Source organism: Danio rerio, chromosome 2 (assembly GCF_049306965.1).
Source record: "Danio rerio strain Tuebingen ecotype United States chromosome 2, GRCz12tu, whole genome shotgun sequence".
In the NCBI taxonomy this organism is placed as follows: Eukaryota; Metazoa; Chordata; class Actinopteri; order Cypriniformes; family Danionidae; genus Danio; species Danio rerio.
In genome coordinates, this window is record NC_133177.1 from 6128283 (window position 1) to 6142500 (window position 14218).

General features: G+C 38.5%; 1 protein-coding gene across 3 annotated transcripts in view; it reads right to left on the minus strand.

The window, feature by feature from the left end:
• Window positions 1–981: 981 nt before the first annotated feature.
• Window positions 982–14218, minus strand: part of mier1b (mesoderm induction early response 1b, transcriptional regulator) — a 24637-nt gene continuing 11400 nt past the window's right edge. Inside the window, exons 8-14 of one of the 3 annotated variants that reach the window (XR_012388633.1) lie at window positions 12863–13014; window positions 12677–12758; window positions 12500–12594; window positions 7329–7456; window positions 6727–6857; window positions 2542–3549; window positions 982–1960 (exon numbers count right to left, since the gene is read on the minus strand). Coding sequence is in view for 1 of the 3 variants with exons in the window: in NM_001291343.1 (NP_001278272.1) it covers window positions 3260–3549; window positions 6727–6857; window positions 7329–7456; window positions 12500–12594; window positions 12677–12758; window positions 12863–13014 (878 nt within the window). In the remaining 2 variants the exon portion in view is untranslated. Of the gene's footprint in view, window positions 3550–6726; window positions 6858–7328; window positions 7457–12499; window positions 12595–12676; window positions 12759–12862; window positions 13015–14218 lie in introns of all 3 variants that reach the window. The other 2 variants (XR_012388634.1, NM_001291343.1) reach the window with 2 other exon arrangements.

Consider the following 14218-nt stretch of genomic DNA (forward strand, 5'->3'; position numbering starts at 1 on the left):
GACCAGCCTAGCAGGCTGGGAGCCCAGCCAAAACCAGCTATGTCCAGCTTAAACCAGGCTGGTCAAGCTGGTTTTAGCTGGTAATTTTCCAGCCTGACCAGCTAAGACCAGGCTGGAAATTGCTGGAAACCAGCCTGGAAGTGGCCAAAACCCCTCTAAAACCAGCCTGGTCGACCAGCTAAAACCAGCCAACCAGCCTAAGCTGGTTTAAGCTGGATTTTTTAGCAGGGAATCTCATTTGAATTTAAAGTGACAGTTGTTAAAAACTTTACTTGTGTGGAATTTTGAGCTGAAACTTCAGATACGCACTCTAGGGACATCAGAGACTTATTTTACATCTTGTAAAAAGGGGCAGAATATGTCTGTGGAGAGCGTGATCGAACACCCAATCGGGGGAGAGCATGCTAGGAGCCCGGCGGCTAATCAGCGGGTCAATCAGAAATGATAAATAACACCTGTCTTTCTAGTGATTGGGCCAGAGAGACTCCCTTCTTAAGGAGAACGGGAGGAGCAGTCGGGAGAGGAGAGAGCACACACACACATACACCGATACATGTGTGGTGACATCTAACAATAAAAAAAAATATTGGCTTACTTGAATCGCCGACCCTGTCTTCTTCTTCCCTCAACAACGAACTTTATTACAATGTCTTCTTTAAAAAGGTGGCCGTTTTTATAGGTAAACCGTGCGTAGACCTCATTTCCTTATAGGCTTACAACAGCTTCATACATTTCTTGAATTGCGTGTTTTAAATGTGGGACAGGTCATTTCAGGTTTGTTGCTGATTTGAATTGTGCAGTTTAATTTCGAGTTTACCTGGTAGTTGTTCAGAATTCCATTCACTTTAGTCTTGGATGAACTGTCCAGGGGCGTCGCAAATGGCCGCCGAGAAACGAAAACAAATATCCTTAAAAAAAAGAGCGGTAACAATACACATTTACTTTTTTTTTTTTTTTTTTTAAACAAAACGAAGCGGCAAATTCTCTATTTAAATGTTTTTAATGTATACTTTCTGGCCAGAATGAGCGCATACAACCCACTCCAACCATTTTAAGATGAATGCTACAGTCACATACATGAAGAAAACCGAACTACAATGAGGACAAACAACACAAATAACAATAAATAAGCCAATGAAGACGAGCATTCAGAGGAAATATAGCACCATGATTTCATTAAAGTATTAATGAGGAGGGGGTTTATCCACAGAATGAGGTGAGTCTTGTTTATAATGAAGTACTGGAGGTGAATTACAGTCAAAAGAGCATCCTGCCAATAAAATATGAAAATATAATGCGTACAATTAGATATTTAAGGACATACCTGTGGCAACAAATTCATTTGTGTGTTTCATTGTATTAAAATTGGTCTATCTAAGAAAGTACAACTTATTAAACTCAGCTGACTGACATTATAAACGGAGATTAAAAGAAGAAATAAATGCTTAAGTTTTACAAATTAACTGTTTATGAAAGACATTCAATACGTTCCTCTGGGATCTTCATGCATTTCAAGGACATATTCGCAAGATTAACCCTACTTGAATTACACTGAAACATGTCTTAATTTCACTGTCGGTGTCGATTCTATTATATTTTGTTGGCTCTAAGTTTCCTTAATTGCAAGAATTGTAAAATAAGGTATTTCTGAGGTGAAAATCTAAACCAAGATCTGTAAGAAATGTATACAATGCAAGACAAAAGCCAACAAACAGGCGTCCATTTTCTTTCTCTAAAAATAAATAATAACATTGCAATTTTATATTTGCTAAAAGATAATGAAGCCAAATTAGGACTATATTTAGGACTTTTACACACATTTTATCTATATACTCCAATAATACGAACATAGTAAAGCATTTCCATTTCATCACTACTAAAAGAAAAACAGCTTAGACCACCCTAGGTTGGTTGGCTGTTTTTAGCTGGTTGACCAGTTTTGGTTTTGGCCATTTCCAGGCTGGTTTCCAGCCTGGTCTTAGCTGGTAAGGCTGGGAGATGACCAGCTAAAACCAACTTGACCAGCCTAGCCAAAATCAGATATGTTCAGCTTAAACCAGGCTAGTCAAGATGGTTTTAGTGAAATTTAGCTGGTCATTTTCCAGTCTGACCAGCTAAGACCAGGCTGGAAATGGCCAAAACCCCTCTAAAATCAAGCTGGACAACCAGCTAAAACCGGTCAACCAGCTAAAACCAGTCAACCAGTCTAGGCAGGTTGGCTGGTTTTAGCTGGTTGACCAGTTTTGGTTTAAGAGGGGTTTTGGCCATTTTCAGGCTGGTTTTGGTCATTTCCAGGCTGGTTTACAGCCATTTTAGCCTGGTCAGGCTGGGAGATAACTAGCTTGACCAGCCCAGCCAAAACCAGCTATGTCCAGCTTAAACCAGGCTGGTCAAATTGGTTTTAGCTAAGTTTAGCCAGTCATTTTCCAGTCTGACTAGCTAAGACCAGGCTGGAAATGGTTGGAAACCAGCTTGGAAATGGCCAAAACCCCTCTAAAACCTAGCTGGTCAACCAGCTAACACCAGTCAACCAGCCTAGGCTGTTTTTTTCAGTAGGGAGTTCTCATAGTCTTGTTTAAGGCTGTATTCAGTTCGGGTAACAATTACAAGAATCAATGAGAAAATGTCTACGCTAAATAATAATTCACAAAAACTGGCCTCATTTTCTTTACGCAAAAAAAAAAAAACAATAGATCAAAACTAGCAAACTGAGTTTCTGGACACTTAGCCATAAAATAAGTGTAAATTAATAAGGAGTGATTCCATTGGCTTATTTATTTTTGACTATATCTGCTTTCAGTACGCCTCCCTCCGCTAACACAAACAAGCTAACCATTAGCTTAGAATATAAACTAAAACACGGCTTGATGTACCTGGACAGACACACACACATACACACACACACACACACACACACACACACACACACACACACACACACACTGGTCATGGCCAAACCACACCAGCACTCGCACATTATGTATAAAGGCTTACACAGCATATCTACCCATTGTCAAAAACGTCTCAATAAAAAATATAAATATCTCGTTGGTAAAAAAATATCCATTACATATAGAATAAACATTTCTCTGTAAAATGGTGTTCGTGAAAAAGGCGTGTTATTCAGCTGTAGTTCGGGATTGAAAGGTGGTGTGTTTTATTTTGTTTTTTGGAGCAGCTCAGCTTTGGATATCGAGTCGAAAGGTGTCCCACTCCCACGCTTTCTGATTTTGGTCTGGCTTTTGTTTTGTTTTGTTGCTCAGTCTTCTTTAAGCCTGGACGGGTCCGTCTCAACTTGGGCCAGTGAGTCTGATTCTGTCCGGCACTTTTTTGCTGGCCTTTCGAGGCTCTGGCAGTCAAGTTGGTGCTTTACTGCACCATTTCTATTTGTGTTGTGGATTTCGGTTAGTTTGACACCGTTGGAGTCCGTGTGATCTGTGTGTAGAAGGTGTTTAGGTGCTCCGTTGGCCTGGACAGATTCGATCTTTACTTCGTTGTCGCTGCTCAATGTCTGTATGCCGTCTGCACTGGAGCTGTGACTGCTGAGACCTGAATGAAAAACCACAATATACGAAATTATTCGCCCTCCTGTGATTTTTTTCTTTCTCAAATATTTCCCAAATTATATTCAACAGAGGACTTATTTTTTCAGAGTATTTGCTGTAATTTTGAATCTTCCAGAGAAAGTCTTATTTTGTTTTATTTCGGCTAGAATAAAAGCAGTCAGTTTTAAATTTTTAAAAACCATTTTAAGGTCAGTATTATTAATCCTCTTAAGAAATACTTTTATTGATTGTCCACAGAACAAACTATTGTTATATAATGACCTCCCTAAATACATAACCTGCCAAATTAACCTAGTTAAGCTTTTACATGTTACTTTAGGGTGTTTTCACACCTGCCTTATTTAGTTCGATTGAATCGCACTAGAGTTTGTTTCCCCTTTTGGTACAGTTCGTTTGGGCAGGTGAGAATGCAGCAATCGTACTCGAGTGCGCACCAAAAGCGGACCAAATAAGCGTACCGAGACCTGCTTGAAGAGGTGGTCTCGGTACGCTTTCAAACGAACGCTGAAGCGGTTCGATTGTGGTGAGAATATGATCCGTACTAAAACAGATCCAACCGCAAAAAGTACTGCGCCTTTTGGACTAATTCAGCTGCCGTGCATTATGGGATATGGAGGAAAAATATTTGTTGACAGCGCTTTACCAACAGAGAGAGAGAGAGGGGAAAACATTACCTTATGGATTGTTGGTAATATTTCCGCAAGATGACCCTGTCGCAGTTTAGCTAAATTAATTCACGCCTCCTCCTGAAGTGACGAGCGATGCATTAAACACTGTTTTCCAGCCGCGGCCACGCTTAATTTTCATCATGTACAGTTTGTCTAAAGCAGGGATACAATCAGCCAGCGCAGTCGTCCCTCCATAGTAAAAGGTTTAGTTTACCTGCGGGAGTTCACTGGCATTTTCCCGCACGTGAATTCTGACCAATCAATAAGCAGTTTAGGAAATATGTTCAACAACATCTGGCCAATGAGAGATGTGGATTTTGTCAGATGACTGCATTTTGGTTCGTTTCAACTGGTTCAGACCAAAGCCAGCAGTGTGGTGTGAAAACGACCCAAAGACGGCAGAAGAGGCAACAATGTATCATTTTTACCCTTGGTCTGGACCAAATTAAGCAAACTACAGATACGAAAGCACCCTTAAGCTGAGTACTAGTATCTTGAAAGATACCTAGTAAAATATTTACTGTCATCATGGCAAAAATAAAATAAATCGCTTATTAGAAATGAGCAGTGTTGGGGCGTTACTATTTACATGTAATGGCATTGCGTAATTTAATTACAAAATAAAAGTAACAGTAATCCGTTACAGTTACTGAGAAAAAATGTAATTAATTTACAGTTACTAATAAAAATGTTAAGAATTACAACTGGGGTTACATTTAAAATTTTTCTTTACAAATCTGGGCTATGTTGAATAAAATTAATCTGTTTCTTTGCCTGTGTCTGATATGCACGATGCCTTCTGCTAAGGCCATTGGTTTTCCACGTTTACCAATTACGTTAATCGTAACTGCCGCTTAAAGCATTGGCAGAAGCAAGTATTGACGCTACTAGCTTAACTACATTTCTCAGTAGCGTAGCGGTAGCGTCGCTCCTTTCTAAATTAAATAGCTTTTCAGTAGTAAAGCAATTTTATTTTATCAATTAGCGCATTAGCATCCACACAAGCTACATATCAATAAGTGACGGCACCGACATTCACAGAGCAGTGAGGCTGATGTCTAGCCGATGAAAGTAAATCCATATGATAGCAAGAATGACGATTTCTTCTTCCTGTTTTTCGGTGGTCGACAACAAACTTTTTGGTGTGCTACTGCCACCTCTTGCTCTGATCGGTGATGTCGCCAATCAATTAGGCTTACAAAAAAAATTAGCTTCATGTAAAGATGACTGAGGAAGAGGACGTCTACATATACAGTATAGTTTACTGTAGTGAAGACTAAAGTATGCTATGGTAATTACTATTAGTTCCTGATAGTCACTAATAATACTACTTTATGTAGTGTAATTTATTAATAAAGAGAAGTAAATATGTATACAATATAATGCTTATTCCTAAACATTTCCTTTTACCATAAACACTATAGTATTTTAAAAGCGCAACACTTTGTTTTATTGTATTATTAGTTTTTGCTGTTATATACTATAATTTGTTATTTGTTATTCTGCCTCATATGTTTCATTCACAGTTTTATTGATCACTAAGATGCGACTGATTTGGATTTAAGTTGCTTCGATTTAAAAATAAAAATTTCAAAAATAGCTTAGATTTATTTTTTTTATTGCAAATGCCATAAAATCACATTGCACAACTAACTAAAATTTGATTTTTAACAACAGTAAACTATTTTTGTTGTTATAAGGTCTGGTTTTGTGGTGGTTGTACTCTAAAATTAAATTAATATAATTCAAGTGATGAATGATTGTGAAATGCTAACAATAAACGGAGCTACTGTAAGCTCACACCTGCTTGGTATAAACGCTTGAAAATGATTTAGATAAATATCCATGAGAAACTTAAAAGTAATCAGATGTAATCAGTTCCTTTACTTTTATAAGTAATCTAAAAGGAACACTACTTGTTACATTTTAAATAGGGTAATTTGTAATCTGTAATCTATTACATTTCCGAAGTAACCTCCCAAACACTGGAAATGAGTTATTAAAAGTCTTATGTTTAGAAATGTGTCAAAAAAACTCTTCTTTCTGTTAAACAAAAATTGGGGGGGGGGGGGGGGGGGGGGGTGGGAATACAGGGGGGCTAATAATTCTGACTTCACCTGTAGATACACTGTATTACACAGAGGTTGCTGTTCGATTAATCAAAGTGAAAAGCATGCTATCATGCGAATCTTGTCAGAAAAGCAAGGTTGTGAAGACTAGAAAGCGCTCTGACAGACATTCCAAATGTCTTCGAATAAACCTAGAAAATCCCCACAGTGTTGCATTATAATCAGAAGAATAAACTGCTTGTCATGGCTAATGTTGTCGAAAGTAACTTCGATAATAATCGGAAGTGACATTTTTAAAACATCCATTTCCCGCTAACCTTTGAGTGCTTAAACACCGCATTGTGTTCAACAGACATGAGTGAGACATAAAATATGCAACAAAGCATTTCAATGTGAAGTGTAAAACGAGAGAATGAACCGCACCGTTGTGTCCGCTCGTCTCCTCTCGCTCTGATTGGCTGGTGGTGCTGCTGCTGGAGGCTGCAGGTAGTGGAGTGGCTGCTCGACTGGACGCAGTGCTTTCTGTCTCATCTAGAAGTCTGTCCATGTAGTCCCTACGCACAAAATGCAATTACAAACATGCAATACATTCAAGTACTGCTTTGTGCAGTAATTAATGCTCTTTGCTGTCCCCAAATCTGCCTACTATATTAACAATAACAAATATGACCATGAAATTTGACTATATTGTTTGCAACTGTGGCTTCTCAATAAATGCACACAACCACTATGCATAACAACCACTATGCATAAACATACATCATGCATATAAATATAGCCTTATGACATTCTTAAAAATGATCTAGTGGTTTATAATAGTAAATCAATATAGCTGCAAGCAGCAATGACGGGCCCAAACCCCAGTGCCACCACCACCATTGGTATAAAGCAGTGATGAAATCATTCACTTCATTAGCCAATACTAGGTATAACTACAGATCCACAACAGTCACATTCATGACATCAGATGAATGTCCAGGTATAGAACGGAGAGGTCAATAAGATGTGTTTGCACAGATACGTACGTTACTCCCGGATGAAGGTTGTACTTCCTTTTTCCAAGCCTAGTTTGTTGAGCAAAGAAGTCATATCGCTCCGACTTCTTCCACATGTAATAAAAAGCCACACAATCTCCAACAGACCGTGTTCTGACCTGAAATTGGAAAAATTCCTAAATAAATACGGGCATGTGTTCTGGCAAAAAAAACACACACACACACACACACACACACACACGCACGCACACACACACGCACACACACACGCACACACAGATCCTGAGGCTAACCTACCAGCAATCATAAGCATGTGATCCTCTCGAAATTAGTTTCTAAATAGACTTCACTTATTATTAATGATGATGATTAAAATATTAATATTATAACTTTATTCAATAATGTAATTAAAATCTGATAGGTCCATATTGATTCGAAATAAACTAAATATCGTCTTTAAATCGGCATAGGTCTCAGCTCTCGACGATATCTTTGCCTGCGGTTGATACGCGATACCATCGTCTATCGGCACAACTCTCACTAGCTATGTTTCCATCCAAAAATGCGAATAAACTTTATGCGCAAAACTCGATTATCGCATAAAAGTTGTGCGAATGAAGCATCATTTCCATCCAACGAGTCAAAGCGAAGAAAATCGTCACTTCCTGATTAACTGGCGCCAAATATCAACAGTAAAAACTGCATTTGCTGCAGTAGGAGAAGCTGCATCAATCTTTTCTAAATGAATGCGCCTCAGAAGACAATCCTGACAAGCAGTGAGCGCGCAGTGGCGTTTGCCTGACTGCGCTCAGCCTGACGTTTTATCCATTCACACACATTAAGCATCACATGATCTCTTTCAACAAAATCACATGACCTTTTTTAATGCGCATGCTGGAGTTTGTGCGGTAAAAGTGTTTCCATCGCAGTTTATGCGCATCTTTCCTTATCGAATAAAAAGTTTATCCTACCCAGTTAGGCGCATTTTCAAAATTTATGCGCATCATGGCGTTTCCATCAACTGTTTTTTTTATGCGCATTTGCAAAATTCTCATAAAATAGGTGGATGGAAACATAGCTAATGACACAATCTGAGTCAACAAATCTCCACTCTTCACGCTCAATGGCTTTAACGCTTGAGCCAAAGACAGAATAGAGTCATTTCCCTCGTCATCCGGCTCAGCTCTGAGACAGCAAGTTAACACCACTTCATCCTCATTATCTCCCTTCACCTCATCACGTTCCTCTAGCAGCGTTGGTTGAAAAACAGCAAAGGCTCAGTGGACTCTGAATCCATGATATCCCACCACAACCAAAGATCCCGCGGGGATTACAGTTTGCTGAGACGCTGATCGTCTTTAGAAGAAGCAGCCACTGAAGCCGCCTACTTTCAGCCACAGAAAGGCACAAAAACCCAAAGCTAAATATGACTGAAATGGACAGATCACCCAAAAATGAAAATGTAGTCGCATATTGTTGATTGAGTGTTTCGATATTTATTTCTATAACTAACTTGCAAAATGCTAATTTATCTGCAATTTTTTCATGTTATGATTATACTAAAACAGGGTATATACAGAACTTCTTAAGTTGAATTGAATACCTTTTACTACCTTTTTTAATACCTTCAAAAAAAGTTTAATACCAGCATGACTGCAGATAACATATAGATTTAAGTAAAGCAGAGGGATTAATCAAAATGTCACAATGGACCTTTGTCCATAGTTTTTAATCAATCTCATATATGTCATTAATGTCAATAGCCACTCTTCTAAGAACTATTCAGTACGGTTACGGTTGTTTCTCCACTGAGCCTGGAACGGCACGGCATGATTACAAACCGTTCTATGGCCGAAATTCTTGGCACAATTAGACAACTGTGCTGATAGATTCTGTGTTGACGTCGCAGCTCTGTTGTCAAGCTACCACCAGTGTTGCCAGATAGCAGACTTTTTTCAGCCCAAAAGCTGTCCAAAAACGCCCAAAACATTAGAATAATATTTTATTTATTTTTAATTGATTAAAGGCAAGTGGTGCTCGCTGCAGAGCCATTTGGGCAGAGCTGAGCTCCAGCGAGGGGGAGCTTGAGCTCTCGCTCTTCCTTTCTTGCACTTCTTCTACGAGTGATGTCACTGGGGGTAGGGTTAGGGGGGGGGGGTTGGTGTACGCATTAAGGCCCCGTTTACACTAGTGCGTTTTAGTTTCAAAACGGCGTTTTAGAATGAAAACGATCCGCGTCCACACTCGCGTTTTACCCAGCGTTTCTGAACTGCTCTCCGTCCACACCAAAACGCTAAAAACGCTCATCACGTGACCACACTCACACTCTCGGGCAAGCGCTGCAGCCCATATACCCAGATGAGAGCTCTGCTAGTCGGACTTCTCATCAAGCATCTCCCGCTGGATCTAATCTCACTATATTTATTAAACGGGATATTTCATTTATCTTGTTGTCTTTATCTAACGACATATTCCCTGACTTTGGTCATTGGAATCTATTACTTGTTCTCAGGTAACGTGTTTTGGCTGAGCGCAAAGATAGGTTAATGATTAATGTAAGCACGTACATTCTGTATATTGACTGATCGCTTGCCTTTATTTCCTATAATGTATAAACTTATTGTAAGTTATACTTTTATAATGGTCATTATCGATTATTAAAACTGATATTCAGCAAAAGAGAGGGTATGTTTCGTATTTTCACTGAAATTGAAAGGAGGCGGTTGTTATAGGCTCCGTTTTGTTATAAATATCCACACAGTGAAGATGACGCTCATATGCACGACGCCTCAACATGTCTGCCGTCTAAGTTGCTAATATTAAAATTAAAATAGGCAGTTCCTTAAATCATGTTTACATTTTATTGTTGAGAAAGTGAAACAACGAAGCCAGGGTGATGTGAATGAAGTTATAAAGTACACTGTTCCCTTTGAAGATTTACCCGTGTCCTCGGTATAGTCTGCTTTTCCATATCAAACTGAGAAGAGACTGCAGCCTTGATCAAACTTGCGAAGTCTGAACTTACACGGAGAGAATGCAGGACTGAACTGTGTGTGTTAAGCTACTTAATATTCAGGAAAAGCCCCAATCAGAGAGACGAACGTCTGCAGCCCCGCCCCCGTTGTCAGATGTCTCCGTTTTCCATCATCCACACTGAGACGGAGCAGCAGCGTTTCAGAATGAAAACGGCCTCTCCAGCGTTTTCGAAACGCTCCGTTTTCGGCGCTCGAGAACTCCAGCGTAGTGTGGACGGATGGCGTAACTGTAGCAAAACTTATGCGTTTTCAAACTAAAACGCATTAGTGTAAACGGGGCCTAAAACAGCTTATAGGAGGATAAGCGAGAGCTCATGCTCCCCCTCGCTGGAGCTCATCTCTGCTCAAATGGCTCTGCAGTGAGCACTGTCTCCTATGGTGAAAAATCTACTTTTCAAGCTGTTTGGACAGACAGGTGTGTAAGTATAGTGTATAGACTGTCATATTGGGGTGATTTAAACACACACAGTCCTTTTTTTTTCAGTTTAACAACAAAAAAATGGTGGACCAATTGGAGCGGTTTTCAGACCGACCGCAGCTTTACGTAGGAGAGCGGTCCCTCCGCCCACCAATATTGATTGACAGCCTCGCGTCACGATCATATCCTCAGTTTCTTATTGATGGGGTAGGCGAACTGAAGGGGTGCTTGGTCTGTCCTATGCACCGGGCACTGGCTGCCATCGGAAAAGTCGGTTATCCTGGGGTGTTATGGATTGTAACAAGGAAGGGGTGAAATTCCAGGAGTTTTCCGGGAGAAATGACAAAACGGGAGATGGGTCTAAAATACGGAAGATTCCCGGGAAAAACGGGAGTGTTAGCAGGTATGCGATAAAGGTGTCGTGATAAGCCGCTGTGTGTTTAACTGCAGGCGCTGTGTGATGTCCGTGCAAGCGAGGTTATATTAATAGTCTTAAACAGGTCCTACTATCAACATACAAAATAAATCCACGCAAATTTCAGAATAAAGACTTGCACTTAACACAAATTGAAAATTTATCTAAAAAAAATTGGGCTCGAAAATATAATACCTCGTCAGATGACGTTTATTACTTTTTAATACGCTTAATTTTGGCTAATTTCATTTACTACGTTTTTACAACCCCACGGACACCCTGTAAAAAAAAGGTAATAAATATTTCCCTAAGCTAATTACATATATTTAAAAACATCAATGTCAAGGTTCAAACATTTAGACTAACAGCACCTAATGAAGAAAAAGAAAGTAAAGGCCTCATGCATAGACACAAATATGCAAATAGGCAAATAAAATTAAAGGGGACCTATTATGCAAAAATAATTTTTATAAGGGCTTTAAACAGTGTGGCATCAGTGTGTAAATATAACCAGCCTCAAACGGTAAATGTGTATTACTTTTATTTTTTAAAATTCACACTTGATAAAAACAGTCTGCAGAAACGCTTTGATTGACATTCTGCTGCTGTACGTTTCATCAGAGGGGAAAGCCCCGCCCTCTAGTAATGATCTCTCCCTCATTAGCATAGCTTGTTAGTCTTGTTTTTGAATCTGCCACTATGCTGACACATAGGCATTTGTAGCTCCGCCCTCTTTTAAAAGAGCACAATCTTATTTGAATTTAAATTTAAAGCGACAGTCAAGGAGCACAATTAGGGTCAAAGCCTAAAAGAGGCCGTTTTAAAAACTTATAAAACATTATTTGATGAATATTTTGAGATGAAATTTCACAATCACACTCAGGGGCATCAGAAACTTTTTACATCTTTTCAAAAAGGGCAGAATAGGTCCTCTTTAAATTAATATGGGTTCTGCATATGGGTTTTAGGGTTAACATACTTTAAATGTGCTAATTTGTGCTGATAATTTGTAATAATTTAAAAAAAACACAAGTGACATTGTGCAAAAATTTAAATAAATAAATAAAACGAATGAATGATAAGTAAATATATTCATGCAGTTTGCACAGAAAAATCACAGCCCTGTAAATAAAATTCAAAACACCACGTAGTACATACAGTATGCTACATGCTAGCCACATTTTAGAACTTCACAGTATTGTTTTAATAAAAAAAAAAAAATGTTTATAATTTAAATCTCAGCAAATATGAAAAAGTCTGACTTTAAAATTTAAAATAAAATTCTATTTTAATGATCGACCTACAGGATTAAACGGCATTAAATGAGCATTACCTTATTGGCTTGGATAAAATGAAAGTCTTTTCCGTAAGCCTTTAAACCTTGTTCGAAATTCCTGCATTCTTCCTCCGTCCACACAGATAGCTCCTCTGTCGAAAAAACGCAGCCTGTTATAATTCCAAAAGTTTCACAGTTTCTAAAAAACATGGTTGAAGATCCCATAATGCTCACCTCGGGCTGCTTTAACGTTAAACCTTAACCTTCGTAAAGCTTCGTCGGTTTCAAAATTACATTTCACCAGCTCATACAGCGCCTGAGAGGAGAAAACACTGTTTGTTTTGTGTATTAAGGAACAAGGCAGCATTTGATTACAAATGGAATGATTAAATAGTAAGCACAGAGGTGGTTCTTTAGTACCTGTTCATTGTCCTTAATGTGGGATCCTTCTGGAATCGCATCTACACCCGTCTCCTCTCCGGTCCGTCGACAGGCGTCTGTCAGAAACTCAACCACGGTGTTTTCAGGGAGCATTTGAGGATTCCACAGCAGCTGATCATCATTTTCATAAACTGTAAGACAAAAAATGGATGCATATCAGAACAGTACAGGAAATGTATGTGTTACACCTGTTGCAGTGCCCTAGTTTGGACACTTGAGGGCACTAGTTTGTTTTGTAGTTTCACTTCATTTCCCATAATCCTTTGTATTACTGATTGTGTTATGTTACAGCTGTTTTGTGTTTGTTAATTTAGTCCTGTCTTTATAAACCCTCTTGTCCTCTTGTTTTAGTTGCCTTAGGATTTTGTTAGTTCCTCACGTCTGGTATGGTTTTCTGGTTATCTTGTTTTTTGTATTACGATTATTCTTGGATTCCTGTTTGTGTTCGTTTTTGTTAGCACTAGTTAGCACTCCTACCCTGTCCTTGTATTTACCCGTTTTTGGATTTTTGCCAGTTCCTTTGTCTGGTCATCTAGTTTTTGTATCTTGTTTGTAGTTCTGTGCAAGATTTGGAAATCTGTTTTGTCTTTTTTGTTAATAAATTGCTGCACTTGGATTTTTGCATTTTGTGATCATTCCCCATTTCGTGACAGTATGTGGCAAAATGTTCATTTTATGCCTACAATGCTTAAAATATTAACCCTTATGCACTGTTCAAATGTGATAACCTTTTGTTATGTGCGGGATGAAAACAGCCAACTAAATTAAACTGCTGTAAAAATGCATCAGATAAATATTTTTTCAGTTTTTTTGCATAAATCTGTTAATCAACAGATCAAAACTACTAAACTGTTAAGAAAATGACAGAATTTTAACTTTTTAATTGCCAAATTCACAAATGATGACACTAATTTGGTTTAAAAAAAAAAAAAAAAAACACTCACAAAATGACGTATTTTCAATATAAAAAGTAATTGTGGACTGGATTTTTCTTTACCTTTTATTACAGTCTTGGACATGTAAATGATTAGTAACGACACTGGCTTTGATCCATTGTAAGATTTTAATTTTTTCTCCCTAGCTCAATGTTGGTGGCTTTATTTGCCCTATTGACTCCCATTATAACCACATTTGATGGTGCTGAAATACACAGTCTTTGTTTTTGTTTACTCCATGTAGTTCTGAGAGCTGAGCTGCATATTTTGATTTTCTCAGGCACATCAAAGTAAGTGCTTTAATTTGTTGTTATGATCCATTTAAAATCCTGAAACTAAGGTTTTTTTTATTGCACAGGCCTATCTAAAGGGTTAATGGTGCCAACTGATAATCAAACGT